Below are 15,491 nucleotides of genomic sequence, written 5' to 3'. Positions count from 1 at the left end.
ACTACCTGTTTGACTATTTTACCACCCTCTTTGTGCAGAATGTCCTCCTGATGTCCAACCTAAATCTCCCCTGCTCCTATTTCAAACCATTGCTCCTTATCCTATCACCACAGGTTCTTCTAAACAGTTCCTCCCCAGTCTTCCTGTAGGTTTCCTTCAGACATTGAAATGCAGCTTTGAGGTCTGCCTGGAGCCTTCTCTTCTCCAGGCTAAACAGACACAACTCTTCTCCAGGCTAAACAGACACAACTCTTTCTCTTCATAGGAGAGGTTCTCCATCCCTCTGTTCATCTTTGTGTCCCACCTCTGGACCTGCTGCAGCAGGCCCATGTCTCTCTCACGCTGGGGGCACTAGAACTGGACACAGTACTCCAGTTTTGCTCAAAGCCATCACAAGTGTATGTTAGGAGTTATCCTGATCAGTCTGGGCAAGTAACTAACAGTGGGCTACAGGAGAGCCCAAACAGTCAATAATTTGGACAGAGATGCTCACAGCTTAAAAAAGACATTAAATACAATATACACACTAAATCTGACATTCACAGTCTCCAAAGCAACACAAATGATTCACAGTGTCCAAAGTGACACAAACGATTCCACACTAACTGTATCTTATAAACGAGAAAAGCTCTCCACTTCTGTCTAAACCACAAGGAATTATGCTGGATAAAATCCCAACCTGAAACCAAGCTGAAGTTCTTGATGTGAATGTGATGCTCATTCCACACTTGTAAATATGTATTGTTTGTGGATGATATTTTTCACCCTCTGGTTTAGGCTTCTTCCGTGAATTTTGCAGCCTCAAGCAAAATGTTTTGAAGCTTCGAGTTTCTTTAATCAAATGTCCGGATTTTCATACATTTAAATGGAGGGGGCGGGGGGAAAGAGCCCCGTGTGAACGAGGGCGGCAGATGCTGCACTGCGGCAGGACCCCACGAGAGGGCGCTCACAGATCTGCTAGCTCCCGGTTTCGAGGACCTCTTCCATTTACACCGGGAATTACGGCCCGATTCCATCATGGAGATGGGTTTTCAAAGCACAGAGGTTACAAAATCGCATGTAAAAGCAAATAATAAAACTAGAAAGCTTGTGTACAATAAGAACTGGCTCTTCCGAAGCACCACACACTGTCCAACTCAGCCGCATCTACCCGCAACGACAGAAGGATGCCCGTTGGTGGTGGCAGCCAAACTTGGCCAGTATTAAGTCCTTCTGAAAATGCCACCCAAGTTCATGTCCCTAAAAATAAAGCTCGGTTCTCCGAACGCCTAGGCAGGAGGGTCAGCACTGACAGGGCTGAGCTGTGAGGGGGGCAACCAGAGGCAGGCTCCAAGGCAGAGCACCAATTCCCTGGGCTAGCTGAGATCCCTGCAGCAGAGCAGCCGGTGCCTTGCCAGGAGAAGCAACACCTCTGCCCACGCTCTGCTGGAGCTTCACGTCGTGGAGGCTGGCACAGAAACCAGCTCTGCAGCACGCAAAGCGTGGCAGGTACCCAGTGCAGCTCATGTCTCTCACCCCAGCCCACGCAGCAGGGGCTCCATGGTGCAGAAAGATGTTTTCTGCAGGTTTTTTTCTTTGCCAAGCCTCCACTGCCAGGACAAATTTTTGTGGGAACTATAGCAACAAATCCATCAGACAACCTGATCAGTTAATCTTGCCATGAGGACACCTCTTTATTCAGGCAGCTGTGAGCTGCAAGAAAGCTACTGCAAATTCCAGGGCCAAACCACAATTCTTGTGCTGATGTTGATCTGCTTACACTGGCTTTTAATTCCTCACACTGTGGTACTAGTTGTGCTGCTTTCTGCTGTGGGGTCAGCATGCTCCTGTGGCCAAGAAGGTCAGTGAGGTTCTGAGGTGCCTTCAGAAGATACTGGCCAGCAGGTCAAGGAAGGTTCTCCTCCCTCTCTGCTCTGACCTAGGGAGGCCACAGCTGGAGTAGTGGGTCAAGTTCTGGGCTATCCAATTCAAGAGGGACAGGGAGACACAAGAGAGAGACTGGAGAGTGTTCAGTGCAGGCTACAAAGATGCTGAGGGGCCTGGGGAACCTCTGTGAGGATGGAAGGCTGCAAGACCTGGGGCTGTTGAGCCTGGGGAAGTGCAGACTGATCAATGCTCAGCAAGAGCTAAAGGGTGGGAGGCCAGACTCTTGTCAGTGGTGCCCAGCAACAGAACAAGGGGCAACAGGCACAAACTGGAACCCAGGGGGTTCCATGTGAAGAGAAGGAGAAGCTTTGGTGTAATGGTGCTGGAGTCCTGGATCTGGCTGCTTGGAGAGACTGTGGAGTCCCTTTGTCTGGAGAGATTCCAAAGCCACCTGGACATGGTGATCACAGAATCATATTTCAGGTTGGAAAAAAATCTTTAAAGCTCGTCCAGTCCAACCCCCCGCAGCCAGCAGCAACATCTACAACTGGATCAGGTTGCTCAGAACCCCAAACATCCTGTCCTGTTTCAGGGATGGGGCATCTACTACCCCCATGGGCAACCTAGGCCAGCATCTCACCATCCTCAGCATAAAACATTCCTTCCTTCTATGCAGTGTGAATCTCTCTCTTTTAGTTCAAAGCATCACCCCTTGTCCTGTCACAACAGGCCGACTTTTGGTGCCCCTGCTTCAACAGCAAGCTTGGATTGGATGATCTCCAGAGGTCCCTTCCAACCCCCACCACATTGGCATTCTGTGAAATCTCACCCTTCAGAAGGCAGCCAAGGTCTTTGAGTGCAGCACAAGGTTCCCATCATGGGAAGTCAGAAGTGCATTAAATGCAGGCAGGGAGGAGAGCTGTAGACAGCGTTAATGGCTATGGGCAGTATCAGTAAATAATACAGCGGCTGTGGGCAGCTCAGCAGGGCTTAAATGCAAAAGCATCCCAGATATTTGCACAAGCTGGAGTTTGAATTAGTAACTTTGACATAAATGATTAATGGAGAATGGAGACTGTTACCATCATTTCTGTATTTACTGGCAGTTTAAAATCAATTCCCAGAGTCCAAATCAAAAGTTTTTGGCACAGCAGCAATTTGGTGGGATATTAAATACCGAAGTCACAGATGTTGGAAATAAAAGCAAGGCAAATGGAATCATTGTTCTCCCTTGCATCAATACTCTATCAGCTCTCTTGTTAATGGAATGAGTTCATTAAGCTCTAGCTGCAGAACATTTCTGCTCCTGGTCATTAGGAATTTAAGAAGATCCAAGCGGCTGGCGACAGGGTTTCAGCTGTGATCACACCATGGGGCCCAGGAAGGTGCAGTACCAGGCAAAGGGCAGCTCTGCTTGGTCACACAACAGCGGTTCTCCATTCCACTGGTTTGACTGTACTTGCCTTCCTCACCTAGGAGGTTTTTTTTTTTCTCTCTAGAAAGGTCCTTCTAAACTCCTGGATCAACTGATCCAACTCCTACTGCCTACTATTTTGAACAGCGTTGAAACAGTCACTTTTTGGCCACATCTCTTCACCCAGAAGTCTCCCCTGAAGGATACTATCAAAAGCAACTCCAACGAGTTCTACTCCTGAACAAGAACCAAGTGTCAAGTATCAAGTTAGCAAACCTGTTACTTACAGCTGGAACAGTGGGCAGGTGTCTTCTACCTCTACTCCTGCAGAAGCGCTCTTAAGAAGCCCAGGTGAAACCTCCCACCGTTGTATATTCAGTGACATTTGGCAAAGGATTGATATAATACAGCAGAACTTTAGGCTCTGCTGAAGTCAGGAAAGTCAAAGCAGTCACGGTTCAAGTGGGCAGAAGGCTACCCTGCACCACATCCACAGGAGATGACATCTTCCACGTGCTTACAAATGAAGCACCCTTTCGTGCGTGCAGTTTGATACAATTAATTTTGGAGTGGCACTTGTGGGAACAGTGAGAACCTCATCTACAGATACTCCAATTATTTAGTATCACACTTGAGAGGAATCAAAACATCCTTCTCCCTCGTAAGCTTTGCTCCAGGAGCACTCCTGCTCTTCTAGAATTTACAAGCTTTAACTCATTGGACAGAATCACAGATTGTTAGGCAGTGGAAGAGATCTCAAGAGATCCTGCCAGAGCAGGATCACCTAGGGCAGGTCACACAGCAAAGCATCCAGATAAAGAGACTCCACAACCTTTCTGGACAGCCTGCTCCAGAGTTCAAACACCCTCACAGCAAAGAAGTTTCTCCTCATGTTGAGGTGGAACCTTCTGTGTCCCTATTTGTACCTGTTGCTCCTCGTCCTATCACTGGGCACCGCCAAAAAAAGCCTGGCACTTTTATCCTGACATCCACCCCTCAGATGTTTATAGACATCAGTAAGATCCTCTCTCAGCCTTCTCTCCTCAGGACCAAACAGCCCCAGGCCTCTTCAGTCTTTCTTCATAGAAGAGATATTCAAGTCCTTTCATCATCCTTGCGGCCTCTGTTGGACTCTCTCCAGCAGATCCCTATGTCTCTTGAATTGGGGAGCCCCAAACTGCTCACAGTATTCCAGGTGTGGTCTCACCAGGGCAGAGTAGAGAGAAGTGAACCTCCCTAGACTTGCTGGCCACATTTTTCTTGGTGCACCCCATCTTTAATGGGGTGGCAGTGACAGAGCTCTCCTCTCCTGCAGCTAGACTCAGGGTCTCGGCCAGAAATGCTGCAGTGAGTAACCTCCTAGGCTGAGTCCTGGCTGAGTTCTGGAATCAATTAGAAGTCAAACTGATTTAAAGGCAGGGTGTTCAGCAGCACGATAATGAAAATACAATGAGAAACTCAGGCAAGAATTTTCTAGTTCTAAAATAATCTCTTTTCCTGAAATCCTGGGATTGTGCCCAGCATTGTAGTCCAGCCTCCTCCCTTCAGATATCTCGGTGGGATTCTGTGATTGTCATTTGGGATGACATTTCTGCACAGGAAGTGCTGTATCATTTGAGTGCATAATGAGTGGTCAGGGTGAGGAGTCCTCTCTCAGAAGACTATTTGAAGAGGAAGAAAATGATTTTCTTCTTTCTGCTCAAGGGAACTGCACAGAAGTGTTTGCCTCAGGCTGTGAAGATCGCAGTGTCCCTAAGACCTGTTTTGTGTATTTACACCAAAGCAAATACATATTATAAATGCAAACCAAAAATACTCTCCAAGCCAAACCATAAACCTTTTCCTAAAAAAGTTCCCCCAAGATACACCACTGCCTGTACATCTGAAACCAAAACCAGTTTATATCTATATAAACATTTAAGGCTTGTTGTGACAGGACAAGGGGTGATAGGTTTAGAGTACAAAGGGGAGATTCAGACTAGATAGAAGAAAGAAATTGTTTACAGCAAGGGTAGTGAGACCCTGGCCCATGTCTCTCAGAGAGGTGGGAGATGCCCCATCCCTAGAACCATTGCAGGTGAGGTTGTTTGGGGCTCTGTGTGTAATCTGCTCTAGTTGCAGATGTCCCTGCTTGCTGCAGGGTGGTTGACTAGATGAGCTTTAAAGCCAAACCAGTCTGCAATTCCATGGCTGCTCTTTTTTGGTGTACACCATGAGGCTATTTTGAAGAAAGTACCATGGGTAGGACCTACTTAGGTCTGAGATGATCCTGGTTTCTATGTTATGTGTTTTTTGGAAGTGATGCCTTAAATGTAAGATCAGAGTTAAGCCAAAACACATCTTATTAGTAGAGGAAAGATGAGTGTGAGTCCATGGGAGCAAGCTCCTGAGAACCAGCTGCTTGTAACAGTGGAGTAAATGCAGAGGAATGTGAAGACACTTCTCTCTCATCAAAACCCAGGAGAAAGGCATCTTTCATGTGCACAAGAGCTCCAGCAGCAAGGGACATCTGGAGACTTAGAAGCCACCCTGAAGCTTTTTAAAATCTGCTGACTGTAAATGAGGCATCCAAGCCAGCTTAGAAAGTAAAACTCAGGCTTTAAGCCAACATGGTCCATGGAAATATTAAAAATGTTAGCAGCAAAACCAAACAGTGTTAAAAAAGAAAACATTATAAAGCCACTTAAAGTCACCTTGGTGATGGCCCAGGCTCACTACCAAAGAGAAGGGCTCTCAACAACAGTGAAACTAAACATCTGCACAGCACACACAGCTCAGGAAGACAAAACCAGCCTGTAAATTCGTGACTAGACAAAGAGCACAATGCAAACAACAATTTTCCTTCTCCTTAAGAAATCCAGAAACCACCAGAACTGAAATAAAACTTTCTGTACCTACCTATAAAAACATCTCAGCTTAGAGCAATGATTTTTATACTTGTGCTAAATCAGAGAAGACAAACACAATGGAGCACTGGACAAACAAGTGGGAACAATAATGAAGTGAAAAAATACCAAACTGGAGTAAAATTTCACCTGCAAGGTGATCAGCCACAAACTGTCTTCAAATATATCTGGACAGCAGAAACCAGCTCTCCTGAAAAGTGGTGTCAGGGTGGTTCAGAGCCAAGCAGACTCACAGATTCATAGAATGGTTTGGGCTGGAAAGGACCTTAAAGATCAGCTAGTTCTAACCACTCTGCCATGGGCAAGGACACCTCCCCCTAGACCAGGCCTCATCCAACCTGGCACTGAACACCCCCAAGGAGGGGGCATCCACAACCTCCCTGGGCAACCTGTTTCAGTGTCTCACCACCCTCAATGGACAGAAATTCTTCCTAATGCAGACTTTCTAATGCTTTATGTGACCAGAGAGCTGCCCAAGCACATTAAACTGACCGAAAAATACCTTCCCTCACCTAAGGCAGGCACATAAGCTGCTCTGCAAAGGGGGAAATGCACTTCTGGAGCAAGAGGGAAGACAGAGCAGCAGTTAGCCCTCGGATGCACTAGAAAGACAGTGCTACCAGTTCAACCATCTCCCACTGCAGGGCTTGCTTTACACAAAGATGTCTGAATTTTTCAGCTCCTCTAGAGCTCCAACACTACTCAACAATCAACCACACTCAGTGAGAAATCCTCTGCTTAAAAGCATTTCCCTCTTGCTAACTGCCCTCTCTCTGCTCCCAGATGCCAGCTTTCAGTTAAACGTGCCTGCACACATTTACAAGCATGCTGAGTTACAAGCTTCCTTCAGTGACTCAAGTCCTAATTTAGTGGTTTTTACCCTGACCCTGCAAAGCCAACCCAAAAGTGCAATCTGCAACCTCCTTTTTCTTTAGAAACCACAGTAGAACTGTTCTTGACCTGGAATTGCAAAAGCATTTTAGCTTACACCTGAGAGAGGGCCATGGAGTGACAGAGTGAGGGCTAGCAGCTTCAGGCTAGGAAGTGATTCTCTCATGCTGGTAAGACCCCATCTGCAGTGCTGTGTCCATCTGTGGAGTCCCCAGCACAAGACAGACATAGAACTATTACTTTGGGTTCAGAGGAGGCCATGAAGATGGTCAGAGAGCTGGAGCACCTCTCCTATGAAAACAGGCTGAGACAGTTGGGATTGTTCAGCCTGGACAAAAGAAGGCTCTGGAGAGACCTTATTGCAGCCTTCCAATATTTGAAGGAAGCTCCAGGAGAGCTGGGGAGAGACTTATTACAAAAATATGGAGGGACAGGATGAGGGGTAATGACTTCAAACTGAAAGGAGCTCATTTGAGATTAGACATTAGGATGGTGACAAGGCACTGAAACAGGTTGCCCAGAGAAGTTGTGGAGGCTCCAAACCTGGAAGTGCTCAAAGCCAGGCTGGAGGAAGCCTTGAGCAACCAGATCTAGTAGGAGATGTCCCTGCTTATGGCAGGGAGGTTGGAACTAGATGATATTTAAGGTCTCTTCCAATCCAAACCAATTTATGATCCTATGATTCACAGAACTACAAGTACGGACTTCCACACACTACCTGTTAGAACATACTTGTGTCAGAAGGCAACAGTGAGAATGGGGGATGAGAGGGGCTGGACAAACTTCTTGCAAGCACAAACGACCAACTCTGTGTGAGAACAACCAACTCTGTGTGAGAACCTCTGTGTGAGGCAACACAGCCAGGAGAGCAGAGTGTCAGTGAATGGAGGGACAACTGCTGAGCTTGAAGGTGTCAGCAATGCTGATGTGCCCAGGGGAAACCCCACAGGAACCACTCACTGACCAGTTACAAATGCCAAGGTAAGGCCTCCAGGTGCCCTAGCACTGCAGATCAGGCTTTCTCTAGGTGATTTGGTACAGGTCAGGAGTGAGAAGTCACTATTAAATATCAAGTATCTGCATCTGCAGCCAAGCCTCACCCCCAAGGGCACAGGAGAGGTTATGCTGCAGAGACTCATTTAAGGATTTTGGGACTGGGGATACCTCAATGCTGAGGTAGTATGGGGAAGAAAGTAGTGTCCCTTCTCTTCACAAGCAGCAGCTGAGTGTCACACAGCACAGGACTCGAGGGAAACAGCAAACTCCAGTGATGTGTCAAACAACACAAACTGTTTGAATAATGAACCCATGGGACTTGACACAGAGATCAGTAAGAAAACCAATGCTGGACAGATGTGAGGGTGACTTCTGCAGCCAGGTTGGTTTGGCACTTTTTGAGACAAGGCCTGCTCCGTGCAGTTCTGATGAATTATTCCAGTTCTGCCCCTGGAAGGGTGGACTTTTGTTTAGGGATGTAAAGGCAGGAGGCTTATTCCCTAAACGACAGAGAAGTTTTGTGTTTGAATTCCCTTGCTTTGATGACTCTGTGAGGAGAGGTATTCAGTTGTGTGTGGCATCCCAAGGAACAGACAGGAGCAAGCATGGGGTGCAGATTCTGTTGCCTCAAGTGGCCTTTATCAGAGTCACTTTTAGACCCTTCTTTGCACAAGATCTGTCACAAGCCTTCTTGGCTTCACTAAGCCTGTCCTCCAACTATTACAGAGTGTCCAAGGGAGCTCCTGGAATGCTGTCTAGCAGAATGCTTCCGAGCCAGCCACCACTTCAGTTCCCACTGCTATTTCAAGGTGTTCTTAGGCTGTACTTACCTGATGGAGATGACAAGGGACAGCACCTCTAGCAGGATGGCAATGATGAACACGACGACTGCTGCTGGTGGGGGAGGGGATGCGACCATCCCATGCTTCAGGAAACAGGTGATAGAGAGGATGAGGAAGACTGTGGTGGAGAGGAAAACATCCAGGAGCGAGCTGAAGGTAGCACTGGCAAATGTCTTCACTGGAGCATTCCTTATAACCTGTATGGAATACAGAGAAGGGATGAAAATGAATAAATGCTGTTTTGATGAATTCAACTGTATCATAGAGAGCAGCTCATGAACAAACAGAGACCTGGGACTGTTCAGCCTGAAGAAGAGAATGTTCCAAGGACTTCAGCGTATCCTTCCAATACCTGAAAAGGGCTGCAAGAAAGCTGGGAAGGGATTTTTTACAAGGGCTTGTAGTGCTAGGATGAAAGGGAATGGATTGAAGCTTGAGAAGGGCAGATCTAGACTGTAGATTAGGAAGAAATGCTTTGGAATGAGGGTGGTGAGGCACTGGAACAGGTTGCCCAGGGAGGTTGTGGATGTCCTCTCCCTTGAAGTGTTCAAGGCCAGGTTTGATGGGTCCTTGAGAAACCTGCTCTAGTGGAAGGCATCCCTGCCTATGGACGATCTTTAAGGTTCCTTTCAATACAAACCATTCTATGAATCTACAAACACAGAACTTTTCTGCCACTTCATGAAGCCAAGAAAGACCAGAAGAGGTGGTTCAATGGCTGTAACAGCTCCCTGAGAGTAAGTTTGTGATGTTAAAAAGCCAGTGGCAGAGCCAGCCCCTGGTCTGGGGTGATTTTACAGAATGTTATGATGCAGAAATAAACCATATGAAAGTATTTTGTGCCCTACTCTCTGCAAATAGACATCAAGCCCATAGTTTCTAGCAGATAAAGCTATCATAAATTCTAAGAATCCTTTCTTCAAGGATTTTCATTTCAAATGCTGATTGATTTTATAATAAATCTTTCATTTTTTAAAAAAAGAAAACCCTCCCAACACCACTCCACAGAAACAGTGAGTTGCCTGTGGCAGAGTTCGTATCTCTCTTTCAGAGCAGATTAAAAGCAGTGATCAGGACACTATGTAATCTAAATTGATCAAAGCCCAGGACATGCAGTTCTGTTCTCCCTCACCACACATTCCTGTCCCATCTTGTCCTGGCCCAAATGCTGCTGCAGCTGTGCTGTGTGATGCTTTGGCCAGTTCAGCCAAAAACTAGATGATGAGCTCCACATCCTTACTTCCATGAGCCCAGTCTTCTTAGTGCTTAATCTGCTCAAGGGACCACAAGGAGCAAGTTCCAAGGAAAAACACAAAGTGTGTTACCCATATCTCCAGTACTAGAGTTCTGTGCAATGGCTTCATTTGTTCAGTTTGGAGAAGAGAAGACTTCAGGGAGACCTAACAGCAGCACTCCACTACCTGAAGTGGGCTACGAGAAGGATGGAGAGAGACTGTTTACAAAAGCCTGTGATGATAGGACAAGGTGCAATGGCTTCAAACTGGAGAAAAGCAGATTTAGACTGGATGTTAGGAACAGGTTCTTTACTATGAGGGTGGTGGAACACTGGAACATGATGGAAGGTGGATGTGGACCCACCCCTGAAGATACTCAAAGTGAGACTCAACAGAGCTCTGGGCAGCCTGGTCTAGCTGAGGGTGTCCCTGATTACTTCAGGGGGAGTTGGACTAGATGACCTTCAGAGGTCCCTTCCAACTCAGACCACACTATGATTCTGCTCCTCAAAACACTGCCTGCACTCAGCAGTCCTGGGCGATGAGCTTGGTCCACCTTTGTACCTCTTTGCAAACTAACAGATTCAGTCAGTGCAGTGCCAAGATTACCTTTTTCATCTGAGCTGTGACAGGATCCTGTCAAGTTGATTCAACTGAACGAAGGGAGAGCAGCAGTGTCCCCAGAGTGGCAGAATTCAGGATGCCCTGGCAGAGCTCCATGGTGCCTTCCTTTCCTCACAAGAGGTGGCTCAGGGAGCTCTTGGGGAGCAGCACTCACACTGCAGGCACTGCAGAACTCGAGGTGAGTTCAGTGCTGCTGGAAGTCACTTTCAGCAGCAGTTCACTGCAGGGCAATTAAAGAACCAGTAGTACTGACAAATCATTTCACTCTTCAAAGAGAAGATTTGTGTGATCTTTTGGATCAATACTGTGCTAATATCAAGGCTTCGACAGGTTTTGTCTGCTTGGTGGACTGTGAAAAGGTATTTCCACCCTAAATGCAGGACTAGACTGAGCACATGGCCCATAGCAGGTAAACTGAAAGGAGTCTGATTTCAGGGGCAGCAATGCCAAGCAGTAAAGGACATGGTGACATTTCATGACTCTTGTAATCAACTGCAAAGAAATGTGTTAAAAACAATGACTGCCAGTCACTTAGATCATAGAAGGAGAAACACACCTCTTCCTGATAGCTCGTCCTGTAGGCCATCTCCAGATCTTGATCCAAGAAGTTCAGGCTCAGCTTGTTAATAGGTGGTTTGAAGAAGTAGTCTTTCATGAGGCTAGAGAGAAAAGATGACACAACACCAATTTACTCACTGCAACTCCTCCAGAGTCCCCCATGCTGTGCTTTCTGTATCTAGGGATACTGGTGCTTGGCTCTGATGCTCCAGCAGCTTTTCATGGCTCTTGCTCACAGAGCATCACCTTACCCACATGGCTTTTTAGGCAGAGGAAATAATTGACAAAAAAATACAGAGTAAACATTTATACTTTCAGGAAGAGGCTAACAAGTGCTTCCAGAAACAGAAAAGCCATAAGCACAGCTGACTACAGATAATTGCACTAGAAGCCAGCAAGCAGTAAAGGTTAATTGCTGCTACAGAGGCACAACCTCAGGGGACCTATGGCTGCGGGGTACTGGTGTCTGAGGTGGAATTCAATTGCTCACTGCAAGCCAAGGATGACAAAGGTGATAAACTGTTAGAAAAAACTCTGCTGTCCATTTTAGAAAACAGCCCTTTCTTGTGATTTCACAGGCTCTGAAATAACTCAGTAACTCAGCTGGGAATGCTCCCTTTACAACCCGGGCTGCAGAGAAATGGACCCTGAGGAGATGAGGAGCTTACATATACTTCTGAAACAGAGACCCTGACATCACCAGAATGATCAAGAAAGGCCCTGAAAAATAGTGGAGCTATCTCACAGAATCCCAGCATGGGAGAAGAGACCTCTGGAGACACTCAGTCAAACCCCTCTGCTAAAGCAGGGGCACGCACAGCAGCTTGCCCAGGAAGCCAATGGCCAGGTGGCTTTGGAATCTCTCCAGGCAAGGAGATTCCACAACCTCTCTGGACAGCCTGCTCCAGGGCTCCAGCACCCTCACAGCAAAGAAGTTTCTCCTCCTGCTGAGGTGGAACCTTCTGTGTTACAGCTTGCACCTGTTGCTCCTTGTCCTGTCACTGGGCACCACTGACAAAGGTCTGGCCCTCTTACTCCTCAACCTTTAGTTCTTGCTGAGCATTGAGAAGGTCTTGTCTCAGGCTGCTCTTACCCAGGCTCAGCAGCCCCAGGGCTCTCAGCCTTTCCTCAGTCTCACAAACCAGGAGACAACATCTACCAGGGGGCTTCATACCTCCTTCACCTTCTCTTCTAGGGTCAGGTGCAGAAAAAATAACATATGAGGTTTCAATCATGGCAAAGTTGTTTCTATTCCCCACCCTCAAACGAAAACAGAACAGTTTTTGAGTGTTACTTTAGTTGTAAGATGTTTATGAAAGAAATTTTCTAGTGACATCTAAGGCATTTGATCTGCAAACATTTTCTTTCTCAAGTAGGTGCCAGCAAGCTGCAAGGACTCAACTTACAGAGCACCAAAAGCCTTGGGCCTGATGCTCTGAATAAGGTCACATCAGGCTCTGCCATTTCCTGCTGGGAAAGCCTGTCAACCTGTCTTCTGTGCAGTCCTCAACTAAGCCTCCAGAACACACACTCAGTATGAACCTCCTTCAGTGTGCAAGCAATAAATTCCACTTTTTATTCACAGGGAACTCTCTCCAGTATTCTGTCTCTCTTGAACTGGGGAGCCCAGAACTGCAGCCACTATTCCAGACGTGGAATCACTAGGACAGAGTAGAGGAGTAAGAGAACCTCTCTTGACCTGTTGGCCACACCTTTTTGAATGCACCCCAGCTCCAGGTGAAGCCTCCTCTCCTCCAGGTTAAACAACCCCAGCTGCCTCAGCCTCTCCTCATAGGGTTTGTATTTGTCAAGATCGATGTATTATGTATTACAGGAGGGGAAAAAGAATGGTTTTAAAATGACTGCATATAAACTTTACATTGAGAAATGTTAAAGCAGTAAAGGAAAACAGTAGGGGCTTAAAGGATTTTGCATAGATCTAATTCATCAGAAGATTATTTTGGGAAAGTTCTGTTTACATGAACTGAACTCAGCAAAGAAGTTTCCCTGGCAACACAAAATGGCCCACTTAATGTGGTAATGAAGAGAGTTGAGACAAAAAATGTATAAATAAATCTAGGCTTTACCTGCTGTCAAATCATGGTCCTATCTCTCCCTTTTTCTGCATCAGAAAGCATGATCCATTTTGTGAGTGGAGCAGGAAAGCACCAGGAACACAAGAGCCAGGATTCTTCAGCAGACCAATAGCATGGATTAGTCTGCTTTGAGAGCTTCAAATGTGCACCATTCTAGTTACATCATAAACAATCCAGTTTGTTCTTGCTGATTTCTGCCAACGTTTGGACTTTCCCAATCCACCTAGCCTCTAATATTTGAAAACATCACCTCAACACCTCTTGTCAGTCACCAACAACTGACCAGGCAGATCAAAAAACAAAGGGAGCCTAAATTTTAACTGAAGCTGGCCACAGGAGAAAGGAAATCTGAAATAAAGAACCTGTAAAAGAGATTGGAGAGGGATTGGGGCCCCTCCCTCTCACTTCTCCATGACTTAGCCATGTTTTCTGTTGATGGTTTCCCTCTCTCAAGGCAGCCTGGGGTCTACAGGAGCACACAGTTCCAAGGATAATTAGATAAAACAGCCCTAATCTCAGTAGAACCAGTGAAGCAAAACAGAATAGCCATCAACAACAACCACCCCAGGTACCTATTGAGATGCTCTAGGCAAGTCACTGCCATAATAAAGGAGATGTGAAGGTGCGTTCACAAGAATCACACACTACTGAATTGTGAAGAACACCTTTTCTTTTGTCCAAATTTAAGGGGCTTTTGGGTATGAATCAGAGAAAGAAGCTAACTTTACAAAATGCCATCAAGTATGTTGTAGCTCCATGAGAATTCACTATGAATTCTGCTTCCAAGCCAGTTTTCTAGGTATTAGTGAGTAACACAATGTTATCAGATGGGGTTTTGTTGGACAAAAAAGTGAGTTCTGTGGTTTGGATTTTGTGTCATACTTTTAATGGCAGAGGAAGGTCTGAACGTAAGATGTGAGTGTAATACTGTGATAGCATCCTAGGTGGCATCAAAAGCAGTGTGGTCAGCAGCTGGAGAGAGGTGGTTCTGCCACTTTGCTCTGGCAAGGTCTCACCTGCAGTAACGTGCCCATTTCTGGAGCCCTCAAGACAGGAAGGACATGGACTTGATAGAGCAGGTCAAAAAGAGCGCCACAAAAATTACGAGTGGCCTAGAAGACCTCTGCTACGAGGACAGGCTGAGGGAGCTGGGGTTGTTCAGCCTGGAGAAGAGAGGGCTCCAGGGAGACCTACTAAAGGCCCTCCAGTACCTGAAGTGGGCTACGTAAAGGCTGCAGAGGGACTGTTTGCAAAGGCTTGCAGTGACAGGACAAGAGGCAGTGGTTTGAAATGAGAGCAGAGTATTGTTCAGAGCATTAGATTGGATGTTAGGAACAAGCTCTGCACCATGAGGGTGCTGGAATACTGCAACAAGTTGCCCAAGGATGTAATTGGTGCCCCATCCATGGAGATATTCAAGATCATGTTGGACAAGGCTCTGAGCAACCTGATCTAGTGGAGAATGTCCCTGTTGGCTGCAGGAGCATTGTACTGGACAACCTTTGAAGGTTCCTTCCAACAAAAGCCATTCTGTGATTCAGAGATGTTTTCCTTTAAGAAGACTCAGCTGAAGAATGTCTGCTCACCACAGAAATGATGAAAAGTTTGGCTTTACAGATTCCTGCAGGGAATGTTTCTGACCTCAAGTTCCTACTGTAGATTAAGCAAAACATAGACTAAGATCAGAAAACACATGACATGTTATGTAGTAAGAATAATTAATGACACCAGGCAAAAAGCACACAAATAAAGAGTAAAGATATAGGAGCCCTGCTCCTGCCTTCTTGCCTTTACAGCATTTCACACTGTATAGCTCTTACCTGTCTTCTTTAATCACATCCACAAAGTGAGCATCTGTCTTCTCTCTGATGTTTTTGAACCTCAAAGGAAGAAGAGCTGATTGATCCAAACTCACTCCTCCCCATCTTCCTTTCTCTTGCAACATTTCGTACAGTGAGGTTTGACTATTGCTCAGCTTTTCTTCTTGTGGTGGACTCAGAAGTCCATTTTGAGTCTTTGGACTGTGTCCTCCTGGAGCCTGAAGGACAGAAAGACACATGGAG

The 15,491-nt window shown here is 46.3% G+C and overlaps 1 protein-coding gene across 2 annotated transcripts in view; it reads right to left on the bottom strand.

Moving 5' to 3' along the window:
• Positions 1-15,491, bottom strand: part of ADCY9 (adenylate cyclase 9) — a 93,443-nt gene that overhangs the window by 13,973 nt on the left and 63,979 nt on the right. For both annotated transcript variants that reach the window (XM_064153407.1, XM_064153408.1), the window contains 3 exons: positions 15,249-15,466; positions 11,331-11,433; positions 8,904-9,112 (listed from right to left, as the gene is read on the bottom strand). In XM_064153407.1, coding sequence (XP_064009477.1) covers positions 8,904-9,112; positions 11,331-11,433; positions 15,249-15,466 — 530 coding nt within the window. The remainder of the gene's footprint in view (positions 1-8,903; positions 9,113-11,330; positions 11,434-15,248; positions 15,467-15,491) is intronic.

This window comes from Pogoniulus pusillus, chromosome 13 (assembly GCF_015220805.1).
Source record: "Pogoniulus pusillus isolate bPogPus1 chromosome 13, bPogPus1.pri, whole genome shotgun sequence".
Lineage (NCBI taxonomy): Eukaryota > Metazoa > Chordata > Aves > Piciformes > Lybiidae > Pogoniulus > Pogoniulus pusillus.
This window is presented reverse-complemented; position numbering and strand designations above follow the sequence as displayed.